We start from the raw sequence: 23,697 nt of genomic DNA, 5'->3' as shown, positions 1-23,697 counted from the left end.
TTACAGTCTTTGGTCTGCTGTTTGACACCTGAACCTGTTTTTGGCTGACATCTGAGTATGGGGTAAGGGTGAGAGCCCTTCTCCTCCATGGGGATGTCCAGTGCTCCTCATCCACCTGTGTGAGGGACAGCTTCAGCTTCATTCTTGACGCCCTGGGGGAGACACCTGACCACGTCCATCCTGTTCCATGTGCCCGTGTGTCTGCCCACCTGCCTGTGCGTGCACTGTATTTTGCCACAGCTTGGCAGTGTGATGTCTCCTGCTTTATTCTTCTTACTTGAGATTGTTGACTCAACTCATTGAGGTCTTTTGTGCTTGTACATGAACTTTTGTGATTATTTTTCTATTTCTGTGAAAAATGCAATAGGAATTTTATATATATATATATATATATATATATATATATATATATATATACACATTAGATCAACAGATGAAGCTGTTTTGGTCATGCACAGCACTAGAAGTGCACACATGCTAAGTCTAGCCAGCTGGCAGTGGACTGCTCCCAAGCTGCTGTCTCCGTGGAGAGAACCTGGACACCCACTCTGCTCAGTCTTCCCAAGCACAGCCCTCCTTGAGAACTGCCCTCACTGCATCACCGAGTAGGGCCCCGCATCGCTTGTGTTGTTACCAGCAGGAACAGATACTTGTGAAGTATTAAGGTATTGTAATGAAATGCAGATTTTTTTCCCATTTATTTCTGCTACTCTAATTTCCTTCAAAGCGTTCCCTAGTTTCCAGGGTGCTGGCCATGCTGCCCCTGGGTGTGGGTCCAGGGCTCAGCTCCTGCTGCTCGGGGGCCTCTCACCTCTGGGAATCGCCCCAGCCTCCCTCTCTCAGACCCGGCTGCACCTTCCCAGGCTGTGGCCTTGGACCCTCCCTGAGGGGCACATGGCCTGGAGCAGCTCACCGCTGGAGGTGGGTCCAGAGCCAGCAGCCCTCCCTCCGTCCACCTGGTGGTGCTCTGTCCACTTCTGGGCTGAGGGGACATGGGCTGCCCCAGCACAGGAGCTGGAGTGTGTGAGCTTGACAAGAACTTTCTTTGGCTTCCTGTGAACCCTAATTCCTAGACACTGTCTCAGTATTCTTAAGGATTTGGATCAGAAGTTTACCAGGTGGGAAAAGCAGTCTAGGCAGAGATCGTGTGGGATCCTCCTGACTTTCACTCGGATTTAAAGCCTCTCTTTCCAATTTGGGTCCTTTCTGTGTCTCACTAAAGTAGCAGATGCCTTACTTTGGCAGGACCACACAATAAGTAAAGAAAGGCAATAAGTAAAGAAAGGCAGTTTGTCTAAATGAGGAAAGCATATCTTACTTAATAATCCTAACTTCCTGACCAGGTTTACAACACAAAGTTAAAAGATAGAAAACCAAACAGGAGGGTTAAGGATCGTTTGTTAGGGATTCAAGACTTTACATGTATGGTCACCTCGGCACACACACATATAAAGAACAATATAAAGATTATTGAGGACATGATGAGAATCAAGTCTCCTGCTCAGCAAAAAAATTATCTCCAAAAATGAAGAAAAGAATTAAGAACCTTATTGTTTAAATAAGCACTAGAGAAAACTGTGATGCACATAGCGGAATCCGTGGGTCCCAGAGGACCCCCTCGAGTCACTGCAGAGATGACATGTTCTTCCTGGCTGCCTGTCCCTAGCTGCCCCCATCACATACTCACTCCCCAAGCAGATAATTGATAAGCTGTCCCTAAGTAAGATTTGAAACTGTCTTTGCCCCACTTCATTCATCCTGATTTAACCTGGTAATCGAAGTTGCTGTTTGTTTTAGTTACTCACCTGTTTCAAAGGAAAAATGGAACTGAACCAGCTTCAATAAGCAGGAAGCAACAAGCAGGGGCCAGGTGCCTGGGCCCAACCTGCACAGCCACAGGGAGAAGAGGCTCCATTTTTAGGTACTCAGTTCAAACTGATGAGTCTCAGGGCCTTAAGAAAAACACATCAGATTTTACAACTGGCAAGAGGCACATGTGACTTTTTAGAAGATCTCCACACATTTCAAAGAGACAGAAAGAGGCTGAAAAAGAATCTCAAGAATTCTCAAGGGAGCTCTGTAAGGAGTGAGAGAGGAGGAAATCTCTCTGTTTTGGCACCGGGAAATTCTATGTTTTTCTTAGACTTTCTACAGGCCATTTCCCATATCTGAAAGCTCAGAACCAGAAGTCTTTTGAATATCAGAAGTTTTCTAATGCTAGGATTCTTGCATATCGGATGGCACATCTTGGGGGTGGGACCCGAGTCTAAAGACAGCGCTCTCTTAGGTTACGTGTGCACCTATACAGAGCCTGCGGGGAGGTGGCATTATTCTCGTGAGCCTGTGTTTTGACCAAGACTTGAATGTGAGCTCAGGGCGATGTTTACTCACATTGCTGCACAAAATGTTCTGACTTGGGACCCATGGATTCCAGTTGTATTTACCACTCCTGATGCTGGGCTTGAGATAACCTGACACCAGGTTTCAGAATATTTATTCTATGCCTATTCCCTCACGTTAATACTTTACATTGGAAAACATTGTAGCATTTCCTCTTTCTTTTCCCTTAGCACTAAATCGATATTTTTGGTGCTTTCATCTTATATTTCACTACCTGTTTGAATTGAGAAATGCATGTTAAAAGCAAGGGGACATTTGGGGGATGGTATTGCAATTCTCATTTTATGCTGTACTAATTATGTGATTGGGGCAAGTTACCAGGCATCTCTGACGAAGCCGATACTCTGTAACACACAGAGTTCTTATGAGACCTCAGTGATTCCTTTCCATTTGCTTTCCAACTCTAGGCAATGGGAAGCCACGGAATCTTGGTTTGGATCCTCTGATCATTGCATAAGGGCTCCGTGTGTAGTTGTGACTTTTTATACTGACAGTGTACCTGGCGTTCTGGTGTTAGGTCTGCTCGACAGTCAGACACAGCCCATGGTGCTGATGGAGCTGGCCCGCTGCTCCCATCAGACCCCCACAGTCACACCACCCAGCCCTCGGCCACGATGCTGTATCTTCCTTCTTTCCAGGGCAATTCCAGGTCACGGGACCTCGCTCACCAGTCATCGCCATGGTGGGAGCAGAGGCCGTGTTCCCCTGCCACCTCAGCCCCTCTACGGATGCCCAGCACATGGAGATCAGGTGGTTCCACAGCAACGACTCTGGCCTGGTGCACTACTACAGGGACTCCCAGGACTACCTGGAGCAGCAGCGGCCTGAGTACCACGGGAGGACGGAACTCCTGAGGGAGAACATCACCAGCGGGCAGGTGGCCCTGAGGCTCCACCCCATCCTCCCTGCAGATGGAGGGGACTACAGGTGTTCGTTTGCAAGCTCCACAGGCTACAGAGAAGCACAGTTCCACGTGATAGTCACAGGTGAGCCTCTGGCCTGAAAGCTGTCTGGTGGTTGGTGGCACATTTCCGTCCAATCAGTACACTACAGTGTGCAAGGGCAGATGGCCACGTCCCTAGCACACTGTGGCGGAATGCCAGAACGCCGGGGTTGAGACTCATCTAGGGCGTCTTCCCACTGACTCATGTTTTGATGGACGTACACTGACTTCTCTTTTCCTTCCAACACCACCGAGGAAGGGCAGGTGCCACAGGGCGTCTCAGTGGGGCCCGCCCAGAGCCCCAGAAACACGTCTCAGTCTGGAGATGTTACTCTTACTTCAGAAGCACGGGAGGAGCTCGCTGGAGGTGGAGAGAATGTGATCAGCCCAGCCTCAGGCCCAGGGTTCTGCACCTCACCCCTGGACACACCGAATGGGCCCTTTTGGCTGGAATATGGTCTTGAGGGAGATGTGGAAGGCGCGTAGGCAGTCAGGGCAGGATGGCGAGTGAGGAGGTGGGGGCAGGGTGGAAACTAAGGAGCAGGGAGAGGGTCGGCTGATAAGGGCAGCTTCCTGGCTGAGGAAAGCGCTCATGGATACAAGCAGGGGACCCTTCAGACGGATACTTCTGGACTCCTGCTGCTAAGTGGGGATCCAGTAGAAACGTGAAAGCAGACATATGGACACAGGGGCACCAATCAGTCATAGTGAGGAGAGCCTGGGCAGGGCAGGAGACAAGGGCAGCAGGAAGTTCCAGAGACCTAAAAAGAGCAGGCCAAACTCCCCCCTGGAGTCCCAGCTCTGGGCCCTTCTCCTTGGAGAGGTCTACCCCTGTATCTCGGTTGCTCTTGAAATCAACCTGCTGTGCTTGCTCTCTCTGTATCCTGCCCTGCAATTTTTTTGCTGAACAGAGGCAATAATCCCAGCACCCCTAGAGATGGTAACAGACTTGGACACCTGTCCTCTGACATCTTTGCTCACATCGCGGCATAAGTTGAAGCTCTTACATCCCCTATCTGTGCAAACAGTGACCCCAGAAACTCCTGTCAGGATGGGCTGAAAGAGTAAGGACAGTTTCTTGTTAAAACATAAACTGAGCCTGACTCAGCCTCCATCATCACCACCACAGGGCCTTGTGCTGACCTGCTGGAGGAGTTTCTCTCTCTCCTCCTTTAAATGGACCTTAGGAGAAACCAGCCTGGTCCGTCACAAAGAGCAAGCACTCCTAACCTTGCAGAGCAGGAAAGCTTTCCTCCAGACCCTGTGACCTGTGTGCAAATATCCGTGTCTGCCATTCAATGACAATCCAGAAACTCAAGGTGATAGGGAGAAGAGTCTGTCCATCGCAGAGATTCTGGTTGGCCTAGTTACATTAGAAGGACTTCGTGCAATAAATGGCAGGCACTTTTCTGATTCTTCTCAGATTGTAGGCAAATACTGAAAAGTGACTTGCTGGCAAGTTTGAAACAACAGTTTGTGCTAAAGTTTCTGCCAACCAGACCCTTTATACATCCACTAGTAGAATCTCTACAGAGTCAGAGAGGACAGTGACCCCATCTGGGTCTGGAGGAAGCTTCCGCCTTTCATCAGGCTTGCTGGTCGTCCTTTGATTTCTTATTGCAGGAGCCAGCCCTGTTCATGGACAGCCTCCTGCAGGAGGCCAAGAGCCAGCCCTGTGCATGGAGATCCTCCTGCAGGAGGCCAAGAGCCAGCCCTGCGCATGGACAGCCTCCTGTAGGAGGCCAAGAGCCAGCCCTGTGCATGGACAGCCTCCTGCAGGAGGCCAAGAGCCAGCCCTGAGCATGGAGATCCTCCTGCAGGAGGCCACAGCCAGCAGTGTGCATGGACAGCCTCCTGTAGGAGGCCAAGAGCTAGCCCTGCACATGGAGATCCTCCTGCAGGAGGCCACAGCCAGCACTGTGCATGGACAGCCTCCTGCAGGAGGCCAAGAGCCAGCCCTGCACATGGAGATCCTCCTGCAGGAGGCCACAGCCAGCACTGTGCATGGACAGCCTCCTGCAGGAGGCCAAGAGCCAGCCCTGAGCATGGAGATCCTCCTGCAGGAGGCCACAGCCAGCAGTGTGCATGGACAGCCTCCTGCAGGAGGCCAAGAGCCAGCCCTGCACATGGAGATCCTCCTGCAGGAGGCCACAGCCAGCACTGTGCATGGACAGCCTCCTGCAGGAGGCCAAGAGCCAGCCCTGCACATGGAGATCCTCCTGCAGGAGGCCACAGCCAGCACTGTGCATGGACAGCCTCCTGTAGGAGGCCAAGAGCCAGCCCTGTGCATGGAGATCCTCCTGCAGGAGGCCACAGCCAGCCCTGTGTAGTGGGGAACCTCCTGCAGGAGGCCACGCCCAGCCCTGTGCATGGAGAGCCTCCTGCAGGAGGCCACGTCCAGCTCTGTGCATGGAGAGCCTCCTGCAGGTACAGACAGGCCCTCCCAGAGCTACAGGAGTGAGCCCAGCTGGGCTCGTACAGTGGCTCGGCCTCACCTTCTGGGCAGAGTTTTGTCTGTGGGATGATTTCAGACAAAACCAGGCAGGAGACATCTACTTCTAGAGGTACTTCAGATGCTCCTAAAGCTTTGGTGAAGCCTCATCAGGGGCTATGAATTTGAGAGCCAGTTGGTACAGCTGTTTCTCCAAAGAGAAATATCCTTCCTTTCCCTGGACGGCAGGATTTGCCTGATCCCAGATGCTTCTCTTCTGGGAGGTGGATTCTATCAGCAGAGAGCACTTCCCAGAACTGACCCACTCTGTTCCCAGATTCCTTGCAAACACACAGCTGACTCCTTGAAGCTAGTGGGTGGGCCTCATGCTTGCACGTGAGTGTGTTCTGAACTTCAATAGTGGGTCCCTAATACTTTTTAATCCCATGAATCCATGGAAGGAAACATTTTCAGACATACCAACTCTCTAACTTCTCCAAAGCAGAGAGGAAAAAGCAGGTGTTTTTCCAAACAAAAAATTAAAGAATTTTAATGTTTTAAGGATGCAAACAAAAAATTAAAGCAAAATAAAATCTGTGTCAAACTTTGTGGTGAGCACTGTTTGCCTGTGCAGCACCCCACATGCATCCCAGGCCCAGGTTGATTGGTAAGCACTGTGTAAATGTCCCAGATTTTACACCCAGGCTTAGTGCAATGTGCACAGATGGAAACTGATAGCACATCAATGAGTTGGATTCTGAGTTCCAGAATGAGGTGTTCTCAACTTTGCAGGCAATTGCTGATGCATCTTTTCTGCTACAATGCAAGACTGGATATGAATATTGCAATAACAAGTAACCTTGAAGAATCAATAGGTTTTTTCAAAGGAAAGATTCCTCTGGTCCTTGCATTCAGGAGCTCATGTTTCCGTGATTTCCAGGAAGGCTGCTTTCTGAGTTCTGGAGTGTGGTGGTAAAGTTACTGCTGTCTTTGCAGTTTGCACTCCACCAGAAACACTGAGAACTGTACTGAGCCAACCTTCTCCTCTCCTGCAGGCCAGCAGTGGCCATGGGGCTTCCTGGACTCCTGGGGTGTTTTCCCTGAGTCAGATCTACCTGCACCAACTGCCCACACAGAGAGCAATGCAGTGCCAGGCTCTTCACAGAGGAGGCCCAATGTGTGCTGGCCTCAGGGCAGAGGTCAGTCCCAGACAGGGCCCTGGATCCTCCCCACCCATGGCTTTGGGTTGTCCTGTCCTTTTCCAGGCTGTGTGGTTTCTACCACGCATTTCTTCATCTGTTCCCTCCCTCCTACAGGAAGGAAGCTGGCCAGGGTCAGGAAGAGTTCCCTGGAGACACAGACTGTGCAGGGAGCCCCAGAGTCTTGTCCTTGTAAGGGGCCTTAATCTTCCCAGTGAGGACAGCAGCACACCGTCAGCAAGCTGTCCTTCTTTTGCTCTTCTCATCTCCCAGACTCAACCTTTGCATCTCCTTGCTTTACCTTCTACTTTCTCAGATCCCATATCAGACCTAAGATCATACAAAGCCTGATGCTCTGTCTCTCTCTTCAGACTGTTTTAACTGAGATAAAAGTGTTCAATCCCTATGAAAATGCATGTTACTGTGCTTCATCCCGAGCCATTTCTCCAAAGAGGTCTGCAGAGAAAGAGACAGGGCAAGAGGAGAGGGGTACTCATCAGGTGAGCACGTCAATCATCCTGAGGCTGTTATTCCTGTAGCATAGGTAGCCTTGATCTCAGGGCGGTAGCTATCTCAAAGGCATCCCTGTGCCTAAGTCAGAAGATGGAGAGAGCTTGAGGATGAAGCATGCCCCCTGCCATCAAGGACATCTACAGGAAGCTCATGGTAGTTCCCGTCAGACTTCCATCAGCATCTGAAGGCCTCTCCTTAGCACAGAGGGTGGACACATGGTCCCCAGCTGGGCAGACACTTCCCCAGCTAAGAAGTTCATTACCTCAGAACGGTGCTGCCCAGGTAGGGCAACTACCTGTGCACGTGGCCACCCAGCTGCAGCTGAACCCCTGCTAAATAACACACCAATGCCAGTCCCAAACCACCTGCCGAGTGACCTCACCAAGCACAGCTCTGTCGATGGCATGGACATGCCCCAGGAGGGTTTGTGCAGGAGGCCTGAGCAGAGGAGGTGAATGGGTGTCGGGGGCAGATGCCACAGGAGGCTCTAGTCCACGTGTGCTCCTCAGAGCTCAGCCACACTGGTGGAGGGAGGGTTTCACCCACTGTCCTGAGCATGAGAAGAGGATGAGTGGGGAGCTCCATGGAAAGGGAAGGACATGGTCCAGATGGCGACTGACCACTTGACCACTCACTGGATTAGAGAGTTCAGTGCTTTTCAGGACTACATAACAAGAATTGATTGTGGAGTCAGTACTTTTATTCTCCAATGTTCACAAGTAGGAGAGTTCAGGCTCCTGCTGGTTGACCTGTAAGCCCTCGTCCACTGGCCTGGGGGCAGCAGAGGCACTGACCTCCTGATGCATCTCTCTCTCCCTCTCATTCCCAGCCTCAGGCATGGCTCCTCGTATTCATTTTGAACCTGGTCCCAGCGGGAACATTAAGCTGACCTGCATGTCCCGAGGGTGGTACCCGGGGCCAGAGGTGCAGTGGAGTGGCCCTGGAGGACTCCACCTGGAACCTGCCTCTGAGACGAAGACAGTAGAAGCAGACGGCCTGTTCCGTGTGGAGTCCTCTCTCACACTTGGGGAGAGCTCCAGAGGACACGTGTCTTGCTCCATCAGGAACCCTGTCTTCAATGAGGAGAAGGAGGCCCACGTGTCCATGGCAGGTCAGTTCCCTCCTAGTTGCTCGTCCAGAGGTCCCAGTGCTGGTCAAGGAGCAGAGATGAGCAGAGGACCTGACACAGACCCTGATGAGTGTCCAGTGGGTGCCTTTGTCATTCCAGAGAGGAGAGCTCCTCACATGAACCCACTTCCCCCTGGGTCCTCCTGGTGGGGTCTACAAAGTCATCATTTCCCATGGTAGAAGTGGACATGCCAAGTGCTCCAGGGAAGGAGGGTGGAGAGGACTCTGTCAACATCCCTGGGAACCGTCCCCAATCCCACTTCCCAGGCTTGTCCACACATAACAATTGAACTTCTCCCACCTTCACAAATGACCTAAAGTGCTGGACACAGCACTTCTGTGACCTTGGCACACGGAGACCTTTTTGTGCCGTTTCCATCGACTAAAAACGTTAATAATAGTGTCCCTCACAGGGTTATCATGAGGGTTAATGATGCAATTCCATTCACAGGAAGAGAGGACCCAGCACCCAGTCCACCCTCCACATGGCCAGAGGGGCTGTCCAGGGAACAGTCTGGTTCCCACGCTCCTCTTTCCCGGTCAGGGAGCAGTGTCCAGCCTGTGCTCCAGGATGCTCTCAGGCCTTCTCCTGAGCTCACCCCCACCCTTCCTTCCTTTCCCTCCCACTTGCTAGTACCCGACATCAGCCCTGGACATACCCCCCTTCTGGTGCCCATGGACACTGGAGGCCACGCTCCTTCTATTTTCCCTCAATTGGCATTTCCCGCTGGTCCCTCAAGTCCTAACCCAGGAGCCCTGTTTTCCCGCAAGCCCACCGGACCCCATGTGCACCATGCATCCCTCTGACTGCTCCTCGTGACCCTGGATTGCCTGTGCCATCCTCTCAGGTTGAGTGTGAGCCCCTGGGATGCGCTCTCTCAGGCCTTGCACTCCCCACTGCGCAGCAGACACTTGATCCCAAGCACAGAGCGCATGGTGGGTGTGTGAGGGAAAGTCTGCAGGATTCCATCAGCAATACCAGGGCCGTTTTCCCCTTCTTCCTTGGTGAGGGCCCCTGTGTTCTAGATCGCAGGAAAGAGAGACCTGGAATGAGGTTGGGAATTTGAAAAGTTAAGAACACAATCAGAGGATAGAGGGTTCTTTTTCTTTTCTTTCCCTAATTGTCAACCTTGGAGATACAAAGCTCTAGGAGGTAAATTTAACTGACCCCTCCTTAGACTTGGACAGGGAAGAAAGGAGTAGAGAAAACTGAGAGAGAGGGGACTGAGCACAGTGCAGCTGAGCAACTCTCAGGACCTGAGGCAGGAAGACCTTGGGGTCCACCTGAGGCCCCGACATGGGCCAAGGGCCTTCTTCACATGAGTGGCGGGCCATCTGGTCAGCTGAACGGTAACTCATGACCTGGCAACCAGCTCCACTAAGTGGCGATTTCCTGGCCAGTTGCTGAAGTGTCTGAAAGAGGAGGTCTGCAGTGAGGCTCAGGAGAATTACTCTGCAGAGGAGCGCTGGCCTCACAGCCTCTGTTACTGACCTCCTTCATCCCCCATCCCAGCTGGGACCCATCTCTGGGACCGACCTGGACCAGGAGATGTGCCTGGTTCAGGAGCTGATCCCTCACAGTTCCTGCTATCATCTGAGAAGAACTCCAGGTGACCTTAGGCGTAGCCTGGCCTTACAGCCACAGCCACGTGATGTGGAGGACACCTGGACAGCAGGTCCATGATGGAGGCACTGAGGACTCAGGAGGGAGGGCAGGTGGAAGTAGGGATGCTAGGCATCTGCACCTGGGACTTACTGTAGGAGCTCTGGTGTCACACAGGTCCTGTGGCTTTGGTGACCTCTGGAGGTAGGCACACGGTGTCTGCTGCAGTACTTTCCTACCTTCAGTGTGTCCAGACAGCTGCCTAGTGTGGACGTCTGTTCTGGGACTCCCAGACTGGGAGGAGGCAGGAAGAGGAGGTCCTAGGGGTGCTGGGAGGGCTGGTGAGGCTTGGCATCTCTGCCTGCCTGTGATGTCTCCTGGGGAGGAGGCAGGACTCCTCCACGCAGCCAGGTCCCCTGCCTCAGGCTGGACCTCAGCGCCATGGTCCTGTTTTCCAGGTGGCCTGTTCCCGAGGGTCAGCACCTGGACAGTGGTACTGGCTCTGCTCTTTAGCCTCTTGGCTGTCTGCATGGTGGTCACTGGTGTTGTCCTCCTGAGAACCAGGAAAGCCAAAGGTGAGTGGGAAGGAGTGGGGCTGACTCCATTTGTGAGGAACTAGAGCTACACGTAAATCATAACTCTACTTAGGAATTTTTATGATTAAAAATTGACTAGGAAAGTCATGGTGCATCAGTTATTCCACTGACCTCTCTCTGGTGTCAAAGCTGACCATCAGTTGGCCTTTGTACTCACTTTCCCCTTTCTTGAGCCATTTTTTTCCTGATAACTTTTAGAAAACCTGCTTTCCATGCAGGATAGAAGTCAGGTGCTTATTAGGGAGGGTTCTGAGTGCTCCCAAGGACCGGGTACACATCCTCCCTGTGTCCATGGCACGTGGCAGGGAACTGTGCAGGGACGAGAGGGGCCATCCGCCATCCACCACCCGGCATCCACCACCTGCCGTCTGTCACCCACCATCTGCCCTCTGTCTTTATTCTTTTCCTTGTTGTGGATCTGCAGATTGGACCCAGGGGCTGGGGCGTGGTGGGCCAGCCCCACCTCTGAACCACATAACAGCTCCCCTTCCTTCTTCACTTCTGATCCCAGTGGCCTCCCCACTGACCTGGGCACGGCTCCTGTTTGTGATAGAATGATTCTAACTAGCCCTTCTCCTTCCTTTCTCTACATTTGTGTGTGTGTGTTTTCCAGGTTATACTTGTCAAGAGAATCATGCGTTCTGTTTGCTCTGGGGGGTCTATAGATTAAAGGTCACATGACACTAATTGTCACAAAATCTCTCCTCTCTGAGGCAATCTTATACTGACCTGTACCTCATGCCTTGGGTTGGCCTTCTCTGGGACAAAGAGTCCAGGTGAGAGCTATGGCCAGGGCTGCCTAATGCACCTGCCATGGACACCCAGCCAGGCTACACATGACTGCAGGAGAAAGGACAGGAGGAGGGGTCTTAAGACCTGAATATCCTGAGGTATTCAGTCCTCCCATGGGGACATAAATGGAATGGACATTAGGGGAACACGCAGGAGCCCACCAAATGCCCTGCATACCAGATTGATCCTTTAGGTTTCTAAGCACATAGACACCCTCCCGTACAGCAGGTCTTGCCTTTCCAGTCTGAAATCTCCTTGTGCTGTCTGAAGCTTTCTGATCAAGAGGAACCAGGGAATCATGGTAGCTAAGAGGAGTGGCTGGCCCGGGTGGAGGGTGAGGGCTACGTTATGTGGGTGGGACCACAGCACCCCATTCCATGGGAGAGCGGGGTCTGAGGGAAGCTCATTTAAAGTGCTAATTGAGAGCTAGGGAGTCTGCTATTCCTAAACCCCCTGGGTTTCAGGTGGCTCATAAACCATCCCCAAGGCCAGCACGGCTGTCATACAGTCACATTGAGACGAATCTTATGGATGCGAGTTTGGCAGAGTTCTTATTTATATGAATTGGGCCGAGTCCCTGAAACATACTAGATACTTATGTGCTTTAAAAGTCGTGGAAGGGCTTCTGAAACCTGTGGCAAGCAACTCCAGCCTGGAGAAGCTTCGAGGTGTCCAGAGGAAGCACCCGGGAAGCCCAACTGGTGGAGCCCACAGGGAGCCCATTGCAGATGGCAAATGAGCCTGGGGCTCAGATTACATGAGCTGCACTGAGGCTGTTGACAGCTGGGCAGGTGAGGCTTGGGGACGTTCTAAGGTGGGATCAGGAAACCAGAGGAGCTTTGATGCTCTGGCCACACGTTTTTAGGATTGCTGAAATACAGTCCACCTTGCTTGGCTTTCAAGAGGCGCCCTGCTCATCTGCCCAAGGGAGGGTGAAGCAGTCACCACCCCAGTCCTCTGTCAGGGAACATCTGTCCCTTAAGGAAGTCTTCACTTATAAATCGTTCTATTTATAAAATGGAATTATTAATTCTTTGTGTCACTTGTAAAATCTTGCCCTAAATACTCTGGTGCTGCACCAAAATATCCAGGTCAGTTTTATACAACTCTTTGAAAATCCAGAGAACAATGTGTAGAATTTATTGATCTTGATACCTAGTTTCTCTGCTTCGGGACTTCAGCCAAAACTCGAAAAGAGAAGGGATCCTATTAACTATCCCATTCTATTTCCAAGTAAACACATTTGACAATGAAAAGGTGTCTTCCAGTTTGCGCCGTAATATTTCATTCAGAAACCTGGTGTCCTCTCTCCAGCTCCTGAGCTGGCCTGTCGAGCCTGGGCCTCGGGCTCCTTCGTCCATGGGGATGAGTGGGGAGATGGGCCTTCTTTGCTAGGGAGAGCAGGGTGCTCTCCATCAGGCTTGTGTTGTGGCTGCTGATTGTTTGCACAGAAGCAATCGACTGAGTGAATGGTGAGAGATACTTAGGTGGGACAGGCAGTGTTGAACCTTTAAAATCATCGCCTGGCTCTTGATCTTTTATTTTCATGAGAACACCAGAGTCCACATGCCACTGCATGTGTCTCTGTGATCCAAACACTGGGTAGAAGGAGCTAACATATTTCGACAGGCTGGTTTTCCTGAATGAGGAGGGAGCCCCTGAGCTTGTGCACGTCTACTGGGTGAAAGGTGGTTGCTCAGCACGCGTAGCACAGACCGCCTGTTCCGTATGCTCGCTGACCAGTGATGAAGGAGACCACTCTCTGGCTGCTTAGGTGGGGCCGTGAGCACTCAGGCGTGAGGCTGGGCCTTGTCACCAGGCTGTGGCACTGCTGAGGAGCTGACCCTGAGCCTAGCTCAGAGGTAAGATCAGGGCTGGGGCCAGCGGGGAGTACCAGGACATGCGAGGGAAGGAAGCCCCGGAGCTCTGGAGTGGCCGAGCCCCAGGTTCTATCAGGAGAGAATCACAGTAGACAGGGGACAGACTCAGAGGCCCCCAAGGCAGACACCAGGACTCTCAGCACCTTATCTTCTTGGTAAGGATTTAGACGGTGACAGAGCACAGAGGTTCATTCAGAAAAGGGTGGTCGTGACTGGAATGACATTCCAACATGTCTTTCTTTCCCTGAGCGTAGAGAACAGATTAGGTGATCAGGGTGCAATTTGGGGGAAGAAGTCAGAAAGGATTCGTGAAGGCTAGTCGTATGATCACCAGAAGACACACAGTTGAAAGTCAGTAAATGCTTAACCATTCGCTTGTCAGTGTTTGGTCACCAAAGCAACAACGCCTATGGCTTTCTTGTTCATTGGGAAGATTAAGTAGTGTGTGCTCCACTTACTGAAAAGAGGGGGAGTAAAAGAGAAATCCTGTGTCACCGAGCGCTCCTCTTGCTGTGGATGGATGGATTTGTCGCTGATTCTCATGTGCCGCAGGAAGGAGGGCAGCAAGTGACGTTCCGCCTGGTCTTCAAAGCACCTGCCCTGGCGCAGAACTACCTGGGTCTAGGTAGGGTCTCTACCAGCCAGTAGCTTTGTCCACCTCTCAGAACAGTTCAGCCTCCTGGGCACATTCTGCCTCTGTAAGACAGCCACCATAATGCTGTCTGTGACAGAGGGTCACAGTCGGCATTGAAGAGATCACGCGGGTCAGGACCCTGGCACAGAGCTTGCAGCTTGGTAGCAACGGTGCAGTTACTGGGCCTGGGGAGAGGAGGTGGTTTTGTAGCTACATCCGGGACCCTGGGAGGTAGGATGGACTTGGTGTAAGTTCTGTCATGACTCCTGCCTGTGGAGAGAACAGACTGACTCATTTAAGTCACCACATAGAAAACAAGGTGTCACCAGACTGACACTCCTCCCAGTGGCTGCTCCAGCTACCCGGCTCAGCACACGACTGTGCCGACACAGTGTCTGTGGCATGGCGATGTCACCTGACCCCTGCCATCAACGGTGCCCTTGCATGGCAAAGGGATTTTTGATATGGGTTCCAATTCTATTATCACTAACTCAACTTATTTTTGTTTTTCTTTGCTAGTTTTCTTTTGGCTGAAGTTTCAAAGAAAAGTGATGTCTGTTAGGTTGGCATGTTATATTAGCCAGTCTCAGTTGGGAGGATGAGTCTATAGCTAAGCTCCTCAACGTGATCATTGTGTTGTCCAAGAAAAGGCAGTGGGCTGAATTTATAGCCCTCGGTGAGGTGTACCCCTAACTCCAGAGCACACTAGCCACAGTGTCAGAGCCATCACCATGGGGACCACAGGTCCTGGTGACCTGGCCCAGGGTCCCTTCATCAGAGCCAACAGTATTACATGGTTTTATTTCTTACATCGCACACTGTGCTCTCAGACAGAGCTCACATTGAAAGCAGACACCAGGAAACCCTTCCTGGTTCTCAGAACAGAGAGCTCCTCCCTGCACTGCCTCTGCAGTGACACTGGGGACTGCTTCTCTGCACAGGGTGCCACAGGACACCACGCCCCACCCCAGAAGCTGCGTCACACTCGCAGGAAAGGCCAAGTCAATGCACCGTGGAGCCTCCTGGGCCCTCTAACTCTGCCAGCCTGTGCAGCTGCACTGTGAGATGGTTCTGGGGTGGCCGCCAAATCCACGGAGTGAGGAGTCTGCTCCAGCAGACTCCTGCTTCTTCTGCAATTTTCCAAAGTGAAGCTTATCCATGCTTGCTACATATGTGGATGTATTTGTGGTAATCTCAGAAAAAATGTAAAAAACACTATCTCAAAAGTCAAGTGCACAGTCTCACTCGCCTCAGACACCGGACACAGTTCTGAGGTTGGCCCCAGCCTTGAGAGCTGGTGTCCTCTGAGCTGCCCTGCCAGGTCTCAGGTCAAAGTCACACTCACATCCAGAGTATGTGCCCAGAAAGAGCCTCCTCCACAAGACAAGCTGTTCATCAGGTGTAAGCCTGCCCCCGGGGACCTGCAGGACAAATTCATCCAGGCTGGAGGTAGCATCTGCCTCAAACTGCTCCCAGTCTGAAAATGCCTTCATTTCTTCATATTCCCAGTGATTCTGTACAACCCATTTTCCTAGAATAGAATTAATTCTGACTGCAGTGAAGGAGAAGGTGAATGCATTAGAAAAAAAAAATATCAGACCTGGAAGGAGAAACCGTTCATCTACAAGCAATCTAAGGTAGTTCCCTGAAAACATTCCTGACGTGAAGCCTGTTTCAGCAACGTAAACTTTAGAAGTCAGTTAAAGCACCTCATGTACAAATGTTGTATTTTACAATGAGACACGTGGGTAAGCAAGTGGAAATAGTCATCGATCCTCTCTGTTTGATGTTCAAACAGCACTAACGAATTGTAAACCAATGAGCTGTGGAAGAACCAGTGGAAGAGATGAGAGGGGAGAGGCAGAGGGTGGATCATGAGGCACCTTGTAGGCCACCTTTGGAATTTTGATATTTACTCTACAAGTGGTCAAAAGTACCAAAGGATTTGGAGTGAGAGTGGTTTAACAATATGATCATTAGATTTGAGCTTTATTTCATTTTTAATGGGTGCATTAAAATCATACATGAAAGTAGTTTTCACTGTGGTAATTTTGTAAATGCATGTAACATAATTTGGTCAGTTGTGGCCCCCAGGATTTCCTTTCCCCTCGCTTCCTTCTTCCCCTCATCCACATTCTCTGCTCTAATGATCTCTCTTCTATTTTCATGTGACTCTATTTACCCCTTTTCTCTCTCTCCTTTCTACATATGCAGGAAAGTATTTGACCCTTGACTTTCTAAAACTGTCTCATTTCACTTACCATGATGTTCTCCAGTTCTATTTTCCTACAAATGGCATAACTTCATTCTTCCCTACACCTGAGTAAAACCCCATGTGTACACATTCTTTATCCTTTCTTCTCTTGAAAGATACCTAGACTGGTTCAGCAATTTGGCTATTGCATATATTTGGGCTTTAAAAAGACTGCATTACAGAACCTTTGGTATGTCCAAGAGAGGACACTGGACCTTCACTGGTCCTCCTCCATGGTTGAGGCAGACTCAGCAGAGCAGTGGAGATGGTGGGAAGGGGGAGGACACGTTTCTGAGTCCTGTGATGAAACTACAATCAAGAGGCTGTGGTGAGGAATCCAATGCAGAGGGTGCAGTGGAAGCTGATGGAGGAGGTGGTACAAAGAAGCCAACCCTATTTCCAACCTGAGAAAATGGATTCTGTGATCTCAATCACTGAGGTCTGTCTGAGTCTTTATTTCAAGTAGTTTCTGTTTTATGTAATTAGGTGCACCTACATTTGGGACATCAATATTTACCATGATTATGTCTTCTTGTTGAACCGTTCTTTTTACCACTATGATGTGACCTTTGTTTCTTCTGATTAATTTTGACCTGAAGTCTACTTTGTTTAATATGAGATGAGAGTGACTACTATTGCTTGCTTTTGGATTCCATTTGCATGTTATATCAATTTATATTATTTCACTTTCAGCCACTGTCTTTACCTGTAAGGTGAGTCTCTTGAAAACAACATACAGTTACTTTTTTTAAAAAAAATTCAATCTGCCAGCCTACATCATTTAATTAGAGATTTGAGACCATTGATATTCAATATAATTATAGAGAGATGTTTATTAATTGCTGCCATTTTGAATTTTTTCAGTGTTTAATTTGGTCCTGTTTCTTAGTTGCTTAACCACTCTTCAAATGAAATCTATTCATTTGTAAGCTCTGAGATTTGTTTATTTCTTCTGTGTATTAGTTCTGTAAGTATTTTCTATAGTGCTGGTATGAGTCATGAATTCTTTCAGTTTCTGCTTATCTTTGAAGAATTTCATTTCTTCTTTTATTCTGAAAAGATAGCTCTGTTGGATATAGCAATCTTGGTGGACAGTTAATTTTTTCAGAACTTGGAAATATCAATCTAAACTCTCCTGGGTTTTAAAGTTTATGCTGAGAGATTTGAAATAATTCTGATTGACTTGTTTCTAAATCTAATCTGATGTTTTTCCCTTGGTACTTTTAAAGTTGCATTCTTGTTCTGCATGTTAAACATTTTAATTATAATGTGTCATGAAGAGGTTCTTTTTTGCCCATTTGTGATTTTGAAAGTCTCCTGTATCTGGAAAAACACCTCATTTTCAAGATTTGAAAAAATGTTCTGTTATTATTTCCTTGAAGAAGTTATCTGTGTCCTTAGCCTGAATCTTGCAAGCCTCTTCCATTTATGATTCTGAAATTTGATCTCCTAATGTTGTAAAACTGTTCTTGTATATTTAGATTATGGTTACTTATTTTCACTTTTCAAATAATACATGAATGTTCAAAGCCAATCTCTTTGTCTCCCAAAGTGATGTTCTGATATTATGTTATCTTATCTTCAGCTTGATCTATTCTATTAGATAGAATTTTAATTGAACATTTTATTTGACTTATTGAGTCATTTCCAAAATTTCTTTTTCAGTGTGTGTACCACCTAACTGAATGTTTTATTCATATTCTTTACAGTGTTTCTTAATTCATTCAATTATTTTTCTGTGTTCTTTCAGTATCCATTGACAATTTGTATAATCACCCTTTTGATTTTTTATCTGGTATTTCATACACTTCAATATCTTTGGAGTCAGTTGCTGATAAATTATACACTTTGGAGGTGTCATATTACCTTGTTTTCTTCATATTTCTTGCATTCCTGAGATTGTTTTATGCATCTGTTGGGAAGGGTTTATCTTTTTTTTTTTTTTTTTTTTTTTTTTTTTTTTGCGGTGCTGGGGATTGAACCCAGGGCCTTGTACTTGCGAGGCAGGGGAAGGGTTTATCTTTCATTCTCATTTTTGGCCACTGAGGACAGTTTTATTTTCCCAAGGTGTTCTAGAGTGACATAGATTGAGATCCCCTGTGGGTGTGATGTCCATATCCTTTGTGTTAGTTCTCTGTATTTTCACTCTAGAAGTGATTGTTCAGGGGTGGAATCTGAGGTCCTTTTTCACCATTCCTATTGGGGTATGCTCATTTGTTTGTTTGAGTTTTCACATCTATTCCTTGTATTCAAGTGTCAAAGGAGTTTGAATTTAGTTATTATATGTAGGGACTAAGTTTCACTGTCTCTTGGTCTGGTTTTTCTAAGGAGCAGATTCTCCCCTGTCCATATATCTGACTTGAATCCCGCTGGGTACTCTCTTCTCTGTGCCTGTTTCACTCACATTCTGCTAGGTCCACCATAGACCACACAGTACATGCTTTCTGGGACAGGATGGCAATATTCATTATGATGTCCTGCACCAAACTTCAGTGTGACCTTCTCCAGATGGCTTCCACTTAGCCTTTCACTTGCCAGATGAGAAACATAGAGCACTATTTAGATACCAGTTCACTGTGCAGCCTCTGGTTCCACTAAGATCAGGGTCCTTTTAGTTCTACAGGTTTTTCTCTGCCAAATTTTTCCACTGTGTTACTCTCTCTGGTTGTATTACCTGTCCCCTCTTCAGTGAACGGGCACCACAGCCAATGCCACAACCAGTTTCCCTACAATGTACTTTCTCGTTCTCTGTTCAATGCACCCAAATTTCTGAATCTTAAGAGTCTCTGATTGTCAGTTATTGAATTTCACAGAATTCTCTCTTTCACCAAAATTGCTTAAAAGCAGTTTCTGCTGCTTAAATACCGAGTCACAGAACAACAGCAAATGCCACTTTCCTCCAATCTGCCATCTTGAATCATATTTAATTTTTTGTATTGTATTCAGTTTTTATATTCAAAAACTGCATTTTTTACATTTTAACTTGAGTGACTCCCCAGGTCATTTTTCTCCACATCAATTTTCTTTCTATTTACTGTTTTCCATAATGATAAATATAGTTTTTTTCTTCGATTTTATCTAAATAAAGGGAAAAGTCAGTAAATAACCAGAAAGAACTACTTCATTCTCTATGATTTATAAAAATTAGTATTATATAGCAATTCAGTGATGCTATGGAAGAGAGTTTATTTTCTTGATAAGTATTGAATATTACTTTTAAAATGGAGAAAAGAGATTATGATGAAGTAGGATGGTTTCATCATTTTTTGTCATTGAGAGTCAAAAGAATTCTCATACTTATTTAAAAATTAAAGTATTAAAGCTCGGTAACTGAAATTTAATAGGATTATTTGTCTTTTCATGTGATTCAATAAAATGAACACAGTGCTTATTTAAAAATTTGTATTTGTAATTCTAATAACAGATAAAATCCTCTGTCCAAACCTGCAGGAGAGCCTGAGGTTCCGTTTTTCTCTGTAGCACTCTGCTCAAGGCATTGAGCTGTAACTGACAGAGGCTGTAATGACCCTCTGGGGGAAGGTGCTGTCTTGCTCATGGTGATGTCCCTACTGCAGAAGGCAGAGGTTGGACTAAAGGGGGTCCTCAATAAGTGTTTGCTGCCCAGGTATGGTGGCACACATTTGTTCTCCTAATGACTCAGAAGGTTGAGGCAGGAGGATTGCAAATTCAAAGTCAGTCTCAGCCACTTAGTGAGGCCCTAAGCAACTTAGCAAGGCATTGCCTCAAAATTTAAAAAAGGTGGGGCTGGGATGCGGCTCAGTGGTCAAGCACCCCTGCATTATATCCCTGATACCAAAAAAAAAGAGTGTTTGTTGAGTGTGCAGGACGAGTTGCCGTGGTCTAAGGAATGCCATGAAGACACACGGAGTCAATGCAGTGGCCACTGAGAAACAGTAGACTTGTGATGGACATTTGGGATCTTAGGAGCTGGGGGTCCAGTGTGGGAACATTAGACAGGAAGCCCTTTCAGTCTGTGCACCTCAGAGTCCAAAATCTGACTCGAATGTTCACTAGAATCCTGCAAAGATGTAGTAAAACCCTAGGATGAAACTCATTGAATTTTAGATGATTACTTAAACCTATTTTTTACTTCTTTTTTTGTTGTTGTTGTTTTAGAGAAAATCATTGAAGAACTTGGTAAGTTTTACATCTTTTTTCCATGTTAAATTGGAAACTCAGTCACCATATCCCCAAAACAATTATCTCTCTGTTTGATTGGTTGCAGAACGAAGAAAATTTCTGGGAATAGAAGGTCAGTAAAGTTACAATTCACACCACTGATACACCACAACCATTATCTTCAAAGTGCATGCCCAGTCATTCCACTAACATTGAATGTGTTCATCTCATTGCAGGTCTGAAGAAAGCGCGAAGATTTGCAGGTAGGTGCACAGAGAAAAGGTGTGGCCACAGAATGGCCTCATGTCTGCCCTCTAACCTCTCCAGGATTTTATTGTGCAAGAAAAATTTCTTCCCAAACAATCCAGGGGATACAAGTGGGCAAAGAAAATCCTGAGATGCTGCATGTTGGGACCTACGTGGGTGGAGACCCAGTCCTCTGGGGAGAGGTGGTCTGGTCAGACTGCCATAGGTGCAGGCAGGGACTCTGGGCGGCCCACACACAGGGGCTCTCCCAACCCTGACAGGCAGGCTCTGGTCAGTGAGGAGCAGCTGCCCCATCCTCCTCCCACACCCCACAGGGCTCTCCAGAGTGATGCTGAAGGGTGGGCTTAGGCCTCTTCTCTCTCCCCTCCCTTCAAACTCCAAGCCCCCAGGTCCATCTGGTCATCTCACCAACAGGAACACGCACCTTCTTTCTCCTTAGTCTCTTAACAATGAAGTGAACAGCATCTCCGTCAATCCAGTCTCTCCACTGGGCTGTTACCCTACCTCCTTCTCCCTTTCCACAAAGGCCTCATTAGGTAGTTGTGAGTCCTCCTTCCTCATCTGAACCCTCTGCTTTCTTCCCATCCTGGCTCCATAAACACCACAGCTGGCAGTGGCCTCCTGGGCCTGCAAGGTCCTGCACCGCCCTCCTGGCTGCCTCCCAGCTGCGCTGCTTCCTCTCCCTCCTCCTGCTGCACTGGCCACTTTCCTGCCCTCTGAACACACTGCTGAGCTTCTGCCTCTGAGCTGAGCAGGAGGATTGTCTCCTCGACCCTCCTGGACCTTCTGCTGTGTGTTCTCTGTGTCCATGGAGGGCCTGGTGTTCCTGGGGCTGATACCAGGAGACCTTCTGAGGGTCAGAACATTGATGAAGACCTTTCCCAAGGGGTTTCCATGTCCCATCCAGCTCCCACCAGGGGAGGCCTTGGACGCTCGGAGGTGACAACAGAAAGGAGTTCCCAGATGGAGTGGTCTGGAGGTCCTGTCCAGTGGGACAGGAGTTTCAGATCTGCATGTGGGAGGGTGTCCAGCGTTTTGGCAGAGGGGTTTTATTTTGTCTCCATGTTTATGAACAGGGTCTGTGAACATATGGGTCTTGTTCCTCTTCCCTCCTTTGACTCCTCACATAGAAGGTGAAGGGTCTCTTCTTATTGCTCACAAGTAACTGATCTCCTTTCCTCTGCAGTGGATGTCACACTGGATGAGGACACTGCTCATCCCTCCCTCTATGTGTCACCTGATGGGAAGCATGTTCATTCTCTGTCTATGAATCAAAACGTTCCTGAGAGTCCTGGACGATTTACTCTAATGCCATTTGTGCTGGGTCAGAACAGCTTCTCAAGCGGCTGTCACTACTGGGAGGTTAAAATAGAGGGAACGAATAGGTGGAATATAGGCCTCTGCTTGGATTCAGTAGACAGAGGGAAAGCTTACAAGGGCTCTTGTCCTGAGGATGGTTTCTGGACCCTCTCCCTGAAGAATGGTCAGTACAAGGCCCTTTCAATGCACTCTTATAACATCAATGTTCCAGTAGCACCTGAAGTAGTTGGGATTTTTTTGCAATATGAAGATGGTTTGATCTCTTTCTATGATGTGATAGAACTTACCATTCTCTTTACACTCAAAGGCAAGTTCACCCAGCCCCTGAGGCCGTATTTCTACCCTGGACCTCTTACCGTGGGAAACACTCTGGGCTTAACCATCCTCAAGGTGACAAATGCTTCTGATTCTGACTAGAGCAGAGTGGAGACACATTCCCCAGGGGTCATCCTCATAGACCATGATAGCAGTGGCCATTCCCTAGCCAGGATGATGCTGGTTTGGGGTGTGAGGATACCTGGAGGGCCCTGGGTGCTCCCAGTGCTCTGGGGACTAAGAGGGGTCCTGTGCACAGGGCCAGTTTCACTTCTCAATAAACTCTGCTATCCTAGCTAGATTCGATGCTGAAAGTGATATGCATCATTTCTCAACAAATATCTCTTGTATGTTTCTCACCATACCATACAGCTCATTCAGAGTAATTTACTTTAACTAATGAGTTGTTGGTTCTTCAGAGCTAAACACCAAGTGCTGCCTATTTCCACAATTGTCTTTGAACCAAAATCAGTGACTTGACCACAGTTTTTTTTTTTTTTTTTTTTTTTTTTTTTTTTTTTTTTTAGGAGGAAGGTGTAGCAGGGATTGACCTCAAGGGCACTTAACAAGTGAGCCACATCCCTCAGCCCTTTATTGTATTTTCTTTAGAGACGGTCTCACTGAGTTGCTTAGTGCCTCCTTGTGGCTGAGGCTGACTTTGAACTCCCGATCCTCCTGCCTCAGCCTCCCCAGCCACTGGCATAACAAGTATGCACCACCATGCCCTGTTCAGAACACAGATTTAAACTCACAGCCTTGACTTGAATAAATGTGGATCCAGGAGCAACTGACACCCTGGAATCTATGATGTTTTCATGCAGGAACCATCATACAAGCCCCTCCTAGGTCCCAACATTCCACAGCATACTTCCTTCTCCTCATTATCAATTTTTATATATATTTAATTGACAAATGTTATGTCATTCATGTTCTACAATATTGGATGTATATGACTATCATGTAATTTTTATCACAGTCACTTTCATTAACAGACACATGCAGTGAATTAAATAAGCAGAAGCTGTTCACCTTCCTATATGAAGTGGGTACCCCTTGACATACTCAATACCCACTGATTGCTCCAGGTCCAGGAAGCCATGCTCCATTCTCTGTTATCCCTGGACTGAGTTTTATACACATTGTGTAGATTCTGTGGTAGTGCTCAACCTGAGCTTGAAAACTAGGTTAAAGACCATGGTCACCACAGCGGTGGTGTCAGTTTCAGGACTGCCCCTGTCCCCTGAAGTCACGCAGCTGCATAAACTGAGACTCTGAGAAACAC

General features: G+C 48.2%; 1 protein-coding gene across 1 annotated transcript; it reads left to right on the top strand.

The window, feature by feature from the left end:
• The first annotated feature begins 3,079 nt into the window (after nucleotides 1–3,079).
• LOC124973471 (butyrophilin subfamily 1 member A1-like) lies at nucleotides 3,080–22,890 on the top strand. The gene is made up of 7 exons (XM_047537389.1): nucleotides 3,080–3,386; nucleotides 8,316–8,597; nucleotides 10,676–10,792; nucleotides 20,511–20,531; nucleotides 20,620–20,646; nucleotides 20,750–20,776; nucleotides 21,967–22,890. The coding sequence occupies exons 1-7, from the start codon at nucleotides 3,080–3,082 to the stop codon at nucleotides 22,515–22,517; spliced, it is 1,332 nt and encodes a 443-aa protein (XP_047393345.1). The 3' UTR covers nucleotides 22,518–22,890.
• The last annotated feature ends 807 nt before the right edge of the window (nucleotides 22,891–23,697 follow it).

This window comes from Sciurus carolinensis (genome assembly GCF_902686445.1).
Source record: "Sciurus carolinensis chromosome 19 unlocalized genomic scaffold, mSciCar1.2 SUPER_34, whole genome shotgun sequence".
Classification (NCBI taxonomy): Eukaryota; Metazoa; Chordata; class Mammalia; order Rodentia; family Sciuridae; genus Sciurus; species Sciurus carolinensis.
This window is presented reverse-complemented; position numbering and strand designations above follow the sequence as displayed.

Bases quoted from the DNA above. Each gene is read 5' to 3' on its own strand.
- LOC124973471 (XM_047537389.1), top strand. From the start codon at position 3,080: ATGGTGGGAGCAGAGGCCGTGTTCCCCTGCCACCTCAGCCCCTCTACG. The intron at 8,598-10,675 runs GTCAGTTCCCTC...CCTGTTTTCCAG, and splicing joins GGCCCACGTGTCCATGGCAG to GTGGCCTGTTCCCGAGGGTC. The intron at 20,777-21,966 runs GTAGGTGCACAG...TTTCCTCTGCAG, and splicing joins GAAAGCGCGAAGATTTGCAG to TGGATGTCACACTGGATGAG.